The 16,394-nt window shown below is 40.4% G+C and overlaps 1 protein-coding gene across 2 annotated transcripts in view; it reads left to right on the plus strand.

Moving 5' to 3' along the window:
• Positions 1-16,394, plus strand: part of LOC136427456 (phosphatase and actin regulator 1-like) — a 116,533-nt gene that overhangs the window by 65,691 nt on the left and 34,448 nt on the right. For both annotated transcript variants that reach the window (XM_066416321.1, XM_066416322.1), the window contains one exon: positions 7,448-7,650. In XM_066416321.1, coding sequence (XP_066272418.1) covers positions 7,448-7,650 — 203 coding nt within the window. The remainder of the gene's footprint in view (positions 1-7,447; positions 7,651-16,394) is intronic.

Below are 16,394 nucleotides of genomic sequence, written 5' to 3' on the forward strand. Positions count from 1 at the left end.
CGAAACTGTACGAACAAAAGATGAATCTATATTGTGATAGTTTCGAAACTTATAGCAATATTGTACCCGCCGATTTAAATGTTTCTAACATGCTGGAACGCAGTAGAAAATATTTCGAAAGTCAAACAAAGGTTCGAAACTGTTCTAAACATTTACTCATATCAGTTAGGTTGTTGCAAAGGTTTCGAAAATGTTACAACAAAAGGCAACAAACACCCTCTCGGTGACGTGGAATTGACTCTAGTATGGGTGAAATATAAAAATGTGACACCCCTTTGTTTGAATGTACTTTGGGTTGAAAATAACGAAACGAAAAAATTCTTTGTTTAAAAAATCGTTTTGAAAGGCTGTATGGCAAACATTTGAATGAGGGCCTGTGTACATGACCAAGGCAGACGCATACCAGATTTACATTATTTTGGTTTAATACATAGGAACTGGAGATGTGTATCTTTGTTAAAGGAAGAGTGAACAAAGCCATGTAATCACATGTCCTAGGAATTCCCATACCATATTTGGCATGAATACTAGCACACCTGCGCCAGGAATGCAAGATAATTAGATTAACCCAATTGACCAATCAGGTGGTCGCAAGGCTCACAGGCATGCAAGGCCAGGTGCAAGGCACTTGGGGTCAATGACCTTTAGGTCATATGTAGTATTGAAAGTGACAGAAGTGGCAAATATTGTCAAGAAAGCCCAAAATAAATTGTTTTGAATATATGTATGCCAAAAATGGGAATGTAGTCCTTTAAATATTTGTTCAAGCCACATATACAGCAAATTTCAGGTCATTCGGTTGAAATACCAGGGCGCAGGAGGCCAAGATATGCTAAAAATAGCCTAAAAACCTCAATAAAATCACTTTCAAGGTCAATATCAAAAAAAGGAAAAAAACGCACATTGGTTTTTGCCTACATTACCTCTGTACTAAATTTCAGGTCATTTGGTCAAAAAATGACAGAGATGAATCGATTTGAAGATTTGACAGGAGGAGAAGAAGAAGAAGAAACATGAGTAAAAACAATACAATGTATGTTTAGCCATACTAGGTATGGCTAAACATAAAAACAATATGTTTAGCCATACTAGGTATGGCTAAACATAATAACAAACAGAAAGTGGGACAGAATACATCCCTGTTTGACTCCTGTAGCAACTTCGAACATAGGTGTGGTTCCTGTTTTTGTTTTGATACAACACTTTGAGTCTTGGTACAGGGATTTGAATATATTGATGTATTTCTCAGGTATGCCATATGATTTTATAATCCTCCAGTATGTCTCTGTGCACAGAGTCAAACGCCTTACGATTTGCATAGAATGCATCTAATTATGTTAATCATCACTAATCGTTTCTACCTGCCCAAAACAATCAAGATCCACCAAACCCTGCTTGAGTTATCCTCCTCCAAAATTTAGCCAAAAAATTCCCACTGTAGTACCGTAGGAACCCCCCAGAAGACCCATCTTTTAACTTGACCTTCCTTTCCCCGACTCCCAACAACATACTAGATTTCATCACGATCCATTTAATTTCTCTTGAATTATGCCACCAACAAACAAACCGACAAACACAAAAGGTTCATTACAGCACCAAGGAAACCCCCCAGAGGACCTTCCTCTCCCCAACAGAAACTTACCTACCAAAAATCACCAACATCCGTCCATGGCATCAAGAGTTATATCGGCAACACCATCACTCCACAAATCCAGACTAAGAATATACCCTTCTGCCTACGGCAAAGGCAACAATTCACCTTTTCTAAAGGTATATAACGTAAGGTGACCAGTTAACGTCCAATTTATTCAAAACGTATTTATCTTAAAACCGCGCGGACAGAGCCAAATGTTAAACCCATGGGCAGAAATATCAGCTCTTCTAAAAAGAAAATGCATGGTCTGTCAGTTTTTCTCCACTTGTTTAATGCTGTGCGAACATGTACATTGTATTTATACTGATCAGCGTTCCTGCCAGGCATACCTCACTGCGTCTTTGGACGCCCTTTTTTTGGAAAAGACGCACTCAGCCCAGCTGAGTGCATCCAAACAAAATTTTGAAGGGGGGCTAATTTCTGGTGGAACTAGAATCTTAGAACAACCGCTCTTTTAGTAAGAAAGAAGCCTACGATGTACATGTACTTCCAGGGCTCTCTGTTACGCATTGTTAGCAGTCCAGGGCCAGGGGCGGAGCACCGCACGCCTTAAATACATCAAACTCACGCCGGGCGGCCCTGGCCCCAGTGCGACACGCCCCCGTAATCTCTAAGATCCGAAGTTCAGTGAAGTGCCGACGGTCCTACGGCCGTGGGGCCAGTACAAGATTCACTCGAAGAAGGAGTGCCTCTAAATATCGTGTTGTTGCCCTCATTGTACTTTTTTAATGACAGTCATACGGATAGTCGTGGCTCTAAGTATTTTACAAGTCGTTTATATCGTACATCTTGAATTAGGACGAAGGTTCGCGCCAAACATGATCATGAAACGCCTGAAGGATGACAGCATCACAACGTAACAAAGCACAAGGCAAGCACATCAATACACGAAAAAATTATGTACATGTACATGTATGTCCCAGAAACTAATACAATTCACTACAATCACACCCAACGTCTTGTAATCCTTCGATTTTATATAGAGAAATATCATAGTGTTTATCAATTAACAATGTGATCGTGATTTCCCTCTTTTATGTTTGGATGCGGTGAACCCATCTCAGTGCAGCCATCTTGTCAAAAGTTGTGTCGCGATTTCGTTGCTATTGGAAAATTGATGCAAAGACCTGATCTTTGGCTCGCAGTATGACTGCACGAGTATGAGCATAGGTTTACGTACATGTAGGAAAAAAAAGAATAGTACGTACAGGATGAAGAAAGCATGGAGACTTGTCACTGGGAGCCGAAGCACGCACGGCTTTTCTGTAGAGACACAACTTCCTTTTCCATGGCTATCGCCTGTAGGACTGTTTGCCTTAGAGCTACGATTTTGCAACTATACTGGATGATCATTGGTTTTCTAGGATGGACTCTAGTCACCTTACATTGAACCGGCCTAGATGTCATGTTCACTTTTGTGACGGTAATTCAGTACCGGATATGCTTCTTTGACCGACAAATGGATTCTATACTTAGCGTCCGATAATCAACTAGTTTCGTACTAACGTTATGTTTGTTAATAAACTACAGTCTGCTTGTGAAAATTACTTGTAAGTTCATGTTTACTTATCTTTCCCTGTTAGTAACGTTCACGAGAACCACCGGTGTTAGTGACATAAAAACGAACTCTCCGGTCGAGAACAAACGATCGAACATAAAATGAAAACTGATTGCCGGTTTTATCAAAGACTTCAATAGTATTTTCCATGTTCATTCTCAAACTTGGTCGGTATCCACGTACCTCAAAACACGAAATTCAATGTAGAAATAAAACAATGTGTAAGAAGTAAACTACAACGGGTGACAACATAATCTACCGATTTCCTTCGTTTTGAAAAGCACATTTATGGGTCGTTCTCGTTAGCACCGCCACCGATAATGACAATGGCGACGGTAAAAGGGACCACTGACAACCACTCTCAACCGCATGATTTGTCTCTCAAAATGCGGGAGATTGCGTTTCTGAAGGCTTGAAGATCCAAAATTTCACGGGGGAGAATCCCCCCGGACCCCCCCCTAGATTGCGACCGTCTTCGGCGGTCGGGTTGCGCCTTCGGTGCTCCCCCCCCCAAAAATATTATATTTTGGTGGACGCACTCATGAACCTGGGCTGGCGGGAACGCTGATACTGATGTACAGTCAAACCTGTCTATAGTGGTCACTCAAGGGATTGAGCCAATTTGGCCACTATGGCCTGGTGACCACTACATGTATATAGAGAACGGGTCGACTTGAGCAATGAGTGACACAGGGCTAAGTTAATACTGAGATACAGAGTATTTATTCACATACACACTGCACAGGTGCATAGAACATCCACAGTTCAATTTTTGTTATAACATAATACTCATTACAGTACATCAAGAAATAAAGAAATATGGCAATGACTATGTCACTTATACACAAACACATTAACTGCAAGTGGTCTTCAATTTAGTTGACATGGATGTTCAGTTTACTAAGCCCTAATTTAATTAATTACTGCACGAGTAAATATTAGATTTGTTTGCTCGCATAAAAGTTGTTTTACACTGGAATCATAAACAACAACAAAATATTACTGATAATTTGTAAATTATGACCAATAATTAAATACTAATTGATCTAAGAAGTAGTTGAAACGTTCAGTTTACTGTAAGTTCCCGTGGCTAAGTTAGCCAGCTGTCGGGAACTCGAAAATTACGGACTTGTGAAGAGCTTCTGGACTCGGAAGAGATCGCCATTTTTCTTGGAAGTTTGATCCCTGTGTCACCGACAACGAACAAAATTAAGACATGTAAAACGAATTAATTTGCAACTAAGCGCCACCCATTTAGTTAACAATATTTTGAAACAAAGGATTGTTTCTTATTTGCTACTTATTGTTGGTTTTCGGTCGGTTTTCAAACAAAACATCTCGGCGAGTTTCTTTTGTTTCCAGCTTGGGTTCGGCTTCTACCATTATCCCTAGTATGTGGTGCTCATTGGAAATTTGGATGTGTTCATGCTTATTTCTTTCATAAACTCAGTATAATTTAAAGTTTACATCATAGTACATTTATATGAATTCATTTTGAAGATTTTGATGATGAAATTGCTTTCAGCGATTCGGTATAACAAAATAAATTTACCGCATTTAACCTACATAACAGTGGTATCGTGGCATGAACTCTTATGACCTTTTGTCTGCATGCTGCGACGCCATCATGGAAACACATGAATTCGGTTCAGATTCTCTATTTACCCGCGGAAAACGGAAATTCGACCTTGATACCTACATTTTCAAGAACCTAACACACCAGATAAACAAACGGGTCTTCTGTTAAAAAGTTGTGGCCGTAATTTCGCCGTCCGACTGCTCAGAAAATGGCGATGTGCCGTGGAACTGAGACAAGTGTAAACAGCCACGCAAAACTTAAAACTTTCAAAGACACCATTCTGGAAATACTTTGCGTCAAACTACAAAATTCTTTAATGTTTTCTTTATTCAAACACATGAAGGGTCCTAGTTGAGTCCACATTTTGGCGACGCAGCGCGGAAATAAAAAGAGTGTAAACCAGGCGTGGGCTGGCACGGCTCGGAGTTACGGCCGCTGTTGTAAACAAGGTACGCCGGCCGCGCTTTGACTGTGGGCTGACCACGTACCGTGACCGTTGTCGGCAGTGTTGGCGTTGCGGCCGGACGGACGGAAAATTGCCTGACCGCGACCACATTGGACAGGTGACAGCTATAGACTAATTCTTAATGCTTATGTCAATGGGGAAAATCCAAGGGACCGACAAAAAATGATCACTATGGCCAGGTGGCTGCTATGTCCAGGTGACCGCTTATACAGGTTTGACTGTATATGATGTAAAATTGTGCTAGCGTAACCCATTATGGAAGAAAACAATTTTGATCTGTGAATTTCAACGACATGGGCGGCACGTGGCGTTCACATGATAAACGCATGGCTATTATGTTTTGCCGTGCAAAAATTAACTTCCCGTCCGGGGGTCGCTAGCTTGTATCAAACCTTCCTAAAACTGGTTAGAGTTTCAAACCTCGAATCACCATGGATAGTCTGAATATCAAAGAAAGGTTTAACGTCAGCTACTTTTAAAAGATGCTAGCTATCGTGTAAGTTAGAGACACGTGATGAAGTACGCGGTGTTGAATTACATATGAAATACATCATGCACAACGATTCCGTGCAACTTGTCGTTGCTGGTTCAGGAGTTCTATTCTGTTATGTCGCTGGACGGAAATCTTTTTCATTGTTTTGTATAAAAGAGAGATAGCTAAGGATCATGCTTATGACGTTCTTTATTGCTCATGAGAACAGGCTTCGGCATAATACACCGCGACTTCTGGACATGACCCAAACTGGACGTAAACTGCTCTCGCACGTAAATAGGACACGTTACGTTACAGTATATGCCAATTATTTGTATACCTTTTTTCTGTATATTTCGTCTATCTGAGTGTATAGAATTCCAAAACACCAAACCATTTACCATTCACTCAATTGTAAAAACAATGAATAACTGTCCTAAGCCCAGCAGTAGGGTTTGGGTTGGCGTTAGGAAGGGCATACAGCCATAAAAACTCTTGCTACAAAAAAGACTTGCACTTGATGAGGAGTTCTGGGGCTTCCCCATCCATGTGCAAGCACGTCCAACCCCCATATGATGGGGAACAAAAGACGTAAAATTGGAGAGAGAGAGAGAGAGAGAGAGAACTGTATAGCCCATAATCGTAAAGTTTGGTGTATTGTATAAAATCCTGTCCGATTATATCGTAAAATGACCCACAACTATAGGCTAAATTTTGGGTTTGCATTGTAGATTCAGGAGTGGGGACGCCGTCTTCCATTCGACAATGGCACTCCTTTGTTTCTTGCTATTGTTATGCTTGCAAACAATCGATATCGGTGCCTTTGACATACGTTGATCTCATTAAAAACCTGTTTTTCAAGACTCACCGACGGAAGTCAGCGAAAATCAAAGAGCCATGCAAAAATACGTAAAGAAAAACAAGATTTTTGCCCGAGCATTTGAGCCTCTACGCTGTGATTTTCTGCGATTTGTCGTTATTTGTGGCCATGTTCGGCAGAGAATCTATTCCTTAAATTCTTTCCCCGTGAAAATTCTGCTTATGTAGCGTAGATGAATCATATTTTACGCTGCGATTTCACTTAAAAATGAAGCGTTGAGGGCTGGTGCCGCCATCTTGCTCATTAATATGCATGTTTACCGCTTGTTTCTAAGCGCTGATTGGTTCGCGTCATGAAAACCTGTGCTCTGATTGGTTGACTGTAAGATTTCACGTGATGAACATGGCGGGAGTTTCCCACGCTGTTCGGGCTTATCTGAACAAAATAGATCACGTATTTAGTCCAATATGGTGACGTTTTGATTGTCGGAAAGGTCAGATTGTACTTTGATTAAAATAAAGTTGCGATATTGTGAGTGTGTTTGTGTGTCTTGCTCAAAATGCTATTCACCCCCCCCTTTGGGACGTCAATATCGCTATTTCGGACAGTCGTATGTTTCGGGGAGTCGTATAATTTGTGCTGACATTCCATTGTATTCACCTTTCCTAAAGCTAACATCACCTCCAATATGCATCGATAGCATTTATCGTAAGGGAAATACTATAAGTTTCTGCATTGATAGAGCTACCACCCTGTATGTATCTATTTTTTTTTTTGGCAGGAGAGGAAAGAAGAACATGCCAGCAAAAACAATATATTCCCCCATACCCTATATATAGGGTATAGGGAGAGAAATATAATGAGCATTTCTTTAACAGTCTGTGCTCCTGTGTTGCAGGAAAGCCCAGCTAAAATAGAAGGAAGGGAAGGAGATGCTAAGGACGAAGACCAGGTAGTACCAGATTTAGAGCAACAGGTAAAGACAGTTGATCAACTCACCAATGAAATGGAGGGGAAAAAGGAGGAAAAAGAGGAGGCGGAAGAGAAGGAAACAGCTGCACCTCCCAAACCACCAAAGGACAGGGTTCGCTCAGTGCCCAGGTAAGGAAAAGAAGAATTTTGTAAGGCAGTGGCCTGGAAGGATTGTCCTGAAGGTGTTTGTAGAGTTGTGTACCTATAAGCTATCATTTTCTTCTTTGAGATCAATAATCATACAAGAATGTTTGTTTAGGGCATGACTGGCCAGATGTATTGAAAATAACTTTCATTTTCTTTCAATTAATTGTTTCCATTAAAAAGTTTCCATTACATACAAAAGTCCTTCAATCTATTTAAGGCAATTTACAGCTATTGGACTATTGAAAAAATAACAACATTATCTGTGTATAAGAGGGATGATACGATAAATTTATGTAGAGAGGGCAGGGAGCATTCAGTATTATCAAGTACATGCGCAAGGTTGTTTATGTATAGGTTAAACAATGTGGGACTAAGCCAAGAATAGTTACTCAAGCAACTGGATAAAATTTTGAAACGTTTCAGACAGCATCTGCTATCCTATGTCAGTGACTACTGTAAGTCTTCTTATGTTCGCGAGCACTTAATTTCGCGAAACTTAGCAAGACAGGAGTTCGCGAGGTCTTTGAGTTCGCGAACGGGTGTTACCAATTTTCGGTAGGGCAAGGTAAATTTTTGATATTTTGAACCGTCTTAAACACTATTTCCGCATTCTGAAAGGCAAAATTGCTAAGTAAAGGTACGTAATAATGCGTCCACATTAACGCCGAGGAGCGCTAGCGGAAGTTTCCCGCCACGCATGTACGATTTGTTTCCATGCCAAGAAAATTAAGTGACTGTTGCCTTCAGAAGAGGCTTGGCTACATTTTATCGATATCGTAACAAAGGCCGCGAAAAATTGTTCCAACACGCATTTTTTTGGGTAGCTTTTGCTACATGTTACAAACTGTTCTGAGAAACCCGCGCCATCTTGATCACGTGAAACACTGACGCTTTCTTTCAATCAACCAATCAGAGCACAGGTTATCTGAGGTGAGCCAATCAGAGCTCAGAACATGCGGGCATGTTGCATATTCATGACTTCAACATGGCGCCCTCGGCCGCTTGGGTCGGCTTGTTTACTGAAATTACAGCGGTGGAAATACGTTTCATTTTACAACTTTATCTTTTGATATCCCGATAGAAATGGAATTGATCGATGGCTGGTCCTTCGACACAGATTCTTTTGAGGGTTTCGGTCATGCTCTGTCCACGTTCGCAGGAAATCCCTTGCCGAAAAACTATGACATGAATGACGCTTGTATAAACTTCGAAAGACCGACTTGAACCTTGAAAAACAAGTTTTTAATGAGAACAACATATGCGAAAGGTGCCGACATCGATTGTATTCAAGAATAACAATACCTAACAAAACAAAGGAGTTGGATTTTCTGACGGGGAACGGCGTCCTTTATACGCCCGCAGCGCCATAACAATGTGGATACACACAAAATGCCGGTGCGAATTTCTCTGATACCGTCGTAACTTAGGTGTACTTTCTTTTACCGTTCGTTGTAAGAAGTACTTAGTAACTAAATAATGACCCCATGTATCGCTTGTGTGTTGAAGAAACTTTAAGTTCATGCTTGATATAGTGAACGGTCTGTTATCAGTTGAGTCTTGTCATCGGTAGAATTTGCTATCATTATCTTCGCCGAGTACTTGTACTCGGAGAAGATTATGTTTTCGGTTGAAAAATCTGTTGGGTGGGTCTGAATGTATGTCAGGAGCATAACTCAAGAAAGCTTCAATGAATCTTTATCATTTTTGGTAGGTGTGTAGTGGTTGTGCAAAGAAAGGTCAAGTTTGAAAATGGTTCACCATGCGTTTTTCAACAGTACTGCAGCGGACTTTGCATTTTTTTGTGTTTGTATGTAGGCAAAAAAAGTCACGGAAACGTTGATGGATCTTCATGATTTTTTGCAGGTGTGTAGATGTTGTGGAAACGGGAGTCAAGTTCAAAAATGGTTCCTCTGGTATTTTCCGTCGGTACTGCAGCGGGCTTTGTGTGGATGTGTATTTGTATGTCGCCAGCATAACTCGAGAAACTGTTGATGGATCCGTATGATATTTAGTGGATGGGTAGGGTTTACAGAAAGGAAGGTTAAGTTCGATAATGGGCCTTCTAGCGAGTACCTAAGGTACTGCAGCGGAGCTTCAAAATTTAGGGGCATTTTTTCTGAAAGTGCTATGGTCATGATTTTTGTGTGGTAGATAGTTCATGCCACAGAAAGTAAGCTCTGTAAATTTTGGCCCCCTAGCGGCTTGTTAAGAACTGCAGTGGGTGTTTTTGTTTCTACATTCGGACATGAATAACTTGAGAAGGGGTCGACAGCTCGTCGTGATGTTTTGGTATGTAGAGAGCTCAGATGGTGATTTACATTATCAATGACTAATTATGCAAATCAGGAGCTAATTTGCATAATTAGTAAGGAAAGTTTGTTAACCCACTGCATTTCAATGGGACATGGGACAGTGTCAGGTCATGTAAACAAATGGCCTTGCATAAACGTACATGTAGGTCAAATAAATACGTATTTTCTCGATTAAAGTACGCACCCTAATTTAAGTACGCACCCCCGATTCGGGCAAAATTCCAGGCATATTTCCGGCCTTGAAACGTAAAATGAGAAAACCCAAATAAAGTACGCACCCCTTCTCCGGGCCGATGCCACAGTTTAAATGTTCCGACAAGTACATGTCCTGAAGGCGGTTACTACCACAAATAATTGTTTAGAAATGCATTTAAACCTTTTGATAAGTGATTGTGTCGTGACTTGTTGCAGTATTCTAGCCGGAACTGTTTCATCCTTTGCAAAACACGTTGAACTTTATCATATGGTTAATACCCTGCTCGGTTCATATGATTTCGCTGGCCGTGAGGTACAGATTTGCAAATCATCGGAGGAAAATTGCGATCATATCCACAACACTGGGTAAGAATGATGTGTTCAGAAAACACTCTCCCGATACTGGCGATATATAGTTATTTCTTGATATAAATCCTTAGAACGCAACAACTTGAAAATAACATATATTTTCACGGCGACGCATATCATACCGATCGGCCCGGCCGACAACTTGCCGTCAAAAGAAACGGGCTGATGGCGAAAATAATCTCCTATTTATCTATCTAAGCGGCCTACTTTTTCAAAATTTTCGTGTAAGACCGAAGAATGATTATATAAGTTCGAGACCCACTATTTCCTACGGTCAAATACCATGAATACGGCCTTACATCCAACCGAAAACTGGAAAACCGCTGCCCAGACCCGCCCACCATTTCCCGCCACGAATTTAGCAGCAGCCAATAAGAGATGCCTTACGCGACTACGTCACGCAATATTTGCATAGTATTACGCAATCCAAGCCGCTGCGGGCTTCAGGCCTGGCGGGCCATGTCCGAGGTTTGATATACCTGTCGCAATTATGCGTATTATGACGTTAATATCGGTGCATACGCAGAATTTAACGGACCAACGTTAAAATAAAGGAGTGCTCTGTCAAACCGCTTTGAAGATGTTTTAGGGTGCATTTTTTATCGAAAATTTTGCCGCCGAAGAACCCGGAAGTGGAACGTGTAACGTTAACTCAAAACGACAAATATCGTCACCGGGGATCGGGATTTCTATTTCTTCTTCGTAAATCACAAAATAAACGCATTAATGTCAGTACCGATGTCTTATACGGTGAACCTACGGTGCCGGTGTTCTTTCCGAGTTTCCTCGGGCATTGGGATCGGCTGGGTGCCGAACCATGCCGGCGGCATGACTTGATCCGGGTGCTCACTACGTAAGATTTCTTGTGTGCTAGTATGGTAACGTGTAATACGTATCTATTTTCGTGTTAATATCAATGATACACATATGAAACACTGTCGTTTATTGAAGTTCAACTTTATTTCCACGCATCAACATTCTTATCTAAACGTTATATGGACGAATCGGTGTTATTCCAAGGTCCCCTCTTCCTTGTTCCGGCTGGTTTGTGGTTCTGTTCCAATTTGTCCGGACAGTGACCTCAAACAAAGTACGCACCCCCGCTTTGGCGATATCCTGAGACACTTTTTGGATTTTGAAAAGTTTCAAAGGTGCGTACTTTAATCGAGAAAATACGGTAAACTATTCTCCAAGCAGAGGTGTGGGTCCTGCTGTGTTTTTTTTCAACACTGTTGGCGACATAACGAAATGGGGACAAAATAGATAGCCTGACTAAAAACACCTAAAAACGCGACAGATTTACTCTATTCATATGTATTGACTGTACTATTTCATCATCACTTTCAACTTTCAACAGTGCAATATCGAACCTTTGTGGCCCATATAATATCAACATACTCATATTTTTCATGACCAGTTATAACATATATCAGCACACTCTACACATATACTAGTCCTGTTACCACCAAATGATTTTAAACCCTATCTAGACTGGACTCATTCGCCCAATCATAACTTCCAAATGGTATGGTGCATGATCAAATTTGCAGGGGGTGATAAGCACGTAAATATTAATCACTCTCCATGATAAGCCTTGATTATTTGGCGAAGATAATGTGTTCGTGGAACTCTAGTTAGTGTTTGGGACGAAAGGTGTGGGGATGGGGGTAGCCCAGTAAAACTACAAGTTCGCGAGGAGATGAGTTCGCGAAGAGAAGGTCTCCGCGAATCTCGCGAACTTAAATTTCTCGCGAATATTAATAGACTTACAGTAAGTAAAGATCTGGCAGAACCAGGTTTTGTACCAAAACTCTGAATAGATATGTTAATGAGTGAAGATAGTTTCAGATGGTTCAATAGAATAGTTAGTCAAGACAAGGTTGTATGCTAATGACTCAATTAGCTCCTGTTGTTTTAGGAGCTAATATTGTTTGTCGGGGTTGGGGGTGGGGTTAGCATATCCCAAGTGCCTGAAAGTTTGATGCGTAGACCTCCTTTCCTGTTGAGGAGAATTAATCACATGGACATGACCCCTCTTCTTTGGACATTGTTACGTCACACGGCCGAAAGTGACTGAAAATTGTCAACAGAAAATGTTTGTTGGTGCATATATGTTGACAGTGACTGTATTGGCTTGCTGCACCCCCTAGCTGCTGAATTGTAAACAGCAGCGTGTAAATACAAATCTGTTGAAGTTTGTTGATGACAGCATTCGCCGGCCTGTCTGAACAATCGGACGCAGCAGGGTTTGACAAGAAAAAAAGGCTGCAGCAGGGTGGTATCTAGAGTCGACACCTTCCCCTATTATCTCCTTGGTGCATGTATGTCAACAGTGAGTGTATTGGCATGTTGCGCCCCCTAGCTGTTGAAATGTAAACTGCAGCCTGTAAATAGAAATATGTTGGAGTTTGTTGACAGAATTTTGAATCATCACAAGCACTGAATAGGCAACTAATCCAGGGGAGGTTGAAATTTTGAAATCTGAAATGTTATTTCCTACATTTTGAAGGGCAGATTTTTCTTGTGCTCCAAACTACGTTAAATGTCTTTGTTGCATGTAGAGTGCATTTCATTCACAAACTTCTTTATATCACCACCATGTTATCAAATGTCCTCAAAGCATTATTAGGGTGTTGAAAGTTGTGTTTTCAAATCAATTTTCTTGGGATTTCTGTCCATAGTAAGACCACACCAATTTAATTTGTTGGTTCTAAGATTTATACATCTTATTAGGTCACCCTAGGAAAAAAGCAACCCTAAATCAAGCTAGATTAGCCTCAATTCACATTCATTTCTTTCTGTAACTGTTGGTTCAGTTTTCCGGACCTTAACATGAGAACCTGAATAAACTTGGACTTGGACCTGATTAAGTCAAACCGGTATTTACCCCTTGTCTAGAGTCTAGTCATTGCAAGATTTCAGGCATACAATTGTATACACCAATACTGATTCTAACTTTGGTCTTCATGTCTTACTTGAAACGGTAACGGAAGTTACAGAATATGGCCACAGGCATTGTAAACCACCTTGCACAGCATACAAGAACAGTGACAGGAGTGATCTGACTTGATGACAGAGGGCCTCGGTAGCTGGATTTACCAGTCAACCGTTCGTTCTTTGAACTGAATTGTTACGTTCTCGGCTGCTTTTTAAATTTTGCATGTCTCCTCAGGCGACAGCCGTTTTTTAGGGCGTTTTAGGCCACCCATTGGTATAACTTCTTCTAAGTCAAAACCCATAAGTAATGTTGTAGTGTATTTTTCGTGAGACATAATAGGTGTTGTGGGAAAATGAAGAAAGCATCAATTGTGCCCGAAATTTGGCTCATATCAATTTGTAAAGGCTGGTACGATGATAAATCCACAATACATGTACATGTGTTGCTTCTCCTCATCTCCTGTAGCGCAATTAAATTGTAGAATGTGGACAAAAATCCTAATGTTATAAATGTAACTCCGTGAGTACCCAGAACTTTCCCAGACCAAACTGGCCTCTTGGAAGTTTGGACTTTTTACAGAAAGTTTCAAAGGGGCTCTGATGTATGCCATCCCCCAAATTTGTCATGTTACATGACTGCAGTCTGCCCTGCATGTCAGGAAGGTGAGGTGGTCTTTCCCGAGGAGCAACACCATACCCTCCCAGTGTCGCCATCACTGTTGTGATGCATTAATCGTTGAATTGCACAAAGACATCTACATGTACTAGGGGTGGATACCAGTTCGGCTCAATCAGGTTCGAGTTCAGGTTCAGGTCCAGAGGTTTAGGTTCAGGTCTGGACCTGAACCTAAACCTGATCCTGTCTAGTTGATACATTAGCGTAATATCAAACCAATAGAATCTATGTATTTGAATATTGCACTTATTTTCAATGTTTTTTTTGTCAGTGACTAACAAGCAGACTTAGAACACTTTTTATTTCATCAAAACATAATTAGTTGCTTCAGATAAAATCTCCTGAGTCCGAACTAAATTTAGAAAAAACTCCACCACCTCATACCTTCGCTGACTGATGTTAGCCTTTTCGAGTGAATGCTTATCACTCAGTATGTAAATAAGGTCCTTGATTGCATGCATTTCAAGTGATCCTTTTCTCTACACAAAATACAGCATTAAAGTAAAATCTTAGAAAAGAGGGCCATTCTAGCGTTTCCTCATATATTATGTAAATGAGGCCATCATGATTTATGTCTGATAACGTCCACATTTGATTATCTCCCAAACGCCACAAGAATGAAATCCCATCATTTACCACTCTGGAATTATAGTATTTTGTCATAAATTATGCAAATTAGGTATTCATTTGCATAATTGATATTTATCAATATTCCTCTCTTTCTCAGTTACATGTCACGTGTTTGACTACAATGGAATGCAAGGGTTTGTATACTTTTTCACATCACAGATCCTGATTTGCATGATTCTTATACGATCATGTAAATCATCACTAAAACTATGTACATCCCTACAAACCATGACGATCCGTCATCACCTTCTTGAGTTACAAGTATTCTCTTTCAAAGTTTAAAACAAACCCATACCTATACCTACACGAGTTCTCCCAAGAGTTATAAAAATAATCACTGTAAGAATATTTTTGCTTAATTGGTATCATAACTTTTATCTTTACTACAGAAAATAAGGCAATTTGTTGGCAATGTATTTGCTTCAATTATGCCCTTATTTTCATAGTCGACATATCAATCAGTTTTTATCAAACCTATACCTTCCAACAGGGAGAGCGTTAGATCGTAAGGCTGCTGTGTTTAAATGCCCGTGTGACCTCCCTGACCCCAAAACAGAGCCCTGCACCGGGCAAGTAAAGTATCACATGTGTCCTCCAGGGACGTCTCACAGGGAGCCTGCTCCGGTAAACTAGGTCACCTGTCAGTGCAATTTAACCTGAATATATAGACTTAAAAATAGCAAATTGAAAGGGAATTGTAGACATTTCCTTATAAATTATGTTAATGAGGCCTTGTCATGCATGATTTTTGTCTGATATTGTTCACCTTTACTTAGCTTCCTTATGATACAAGAATGAAATTCCAATCATTTACTATTGTGGTATTTTCAATTAGTATTTTCTCTTTAATTATGCAAAATAGGTAGCTATTAGCATTATCGGTATCTATCGATACCTCTCTCTTTTTCAGCTATATATGTCACATGTTTGAGAGTCCTATTTTGAAAGGTACCAGATTTATAAACTTTCCTTGCTAATTATGCAAATTAGCTCCTGATTTGCATAATGAATATTCAATTATGTAAATCATTAATCGAGCTATCTACATACCATAAATCAAGACGATCCGTTGACCATAAGTCTAGTTATTCATGTCCAAAGGTCAAAACAAATAAATTAAAAACACCCGCTGCAGCTCCAAACAAGCCGCTAGAGGGCCCAAACGTGCACAACTTACTTCATGTGGCATGGACTATCTACCACACAAAAATCATGACCGTAGCACTTGCAGAAAATTCGACCTCAAACTTTGAAGCTAGACTGCAGTACCCAAAGTACCCGCTAGGAGGCCCATCATCGAACTTGACCTTCCCCTTTAATAAATCTACCTATTCACTAAATATCATGCACAACCATCAACAGCTTCTCGAGTTATCCTGTCAACAAACAAATACGCATACATAAACAGCCCACTGCAGTACCGCAGGAAAATGCCAGGTGACCCATTTTTGAACTTGAGCTTCGTTTTCACAATCTCTACGTACCCACCAAAAATCATGCAGATCCATCATCAATACGTCGAGTTATGTTGTCTACATACAAACACACTAACAAAAAAAGTCCACTGGAGCACTTTAGGAAAACGCCAGGTTAACCATTTTCGGACG

The sequence above is a fragment of the Branchiostoma lanceolatum genome, chromosome 2 (assembly GCF_035083965.1).
Source record: "Branchiostoma lanceolatum isolate klBraLanc5 chromosome 2, klBraLanc5.hap2, whole genome shotgun sequence".
Taxonomy (NCBI): Eukaryota; Metazoa; Chordata; class Leptocardii; order Amphioxiformes; family Branchiostomatidae; genus Branchiostoma; species Branchiostoma lanceolatum.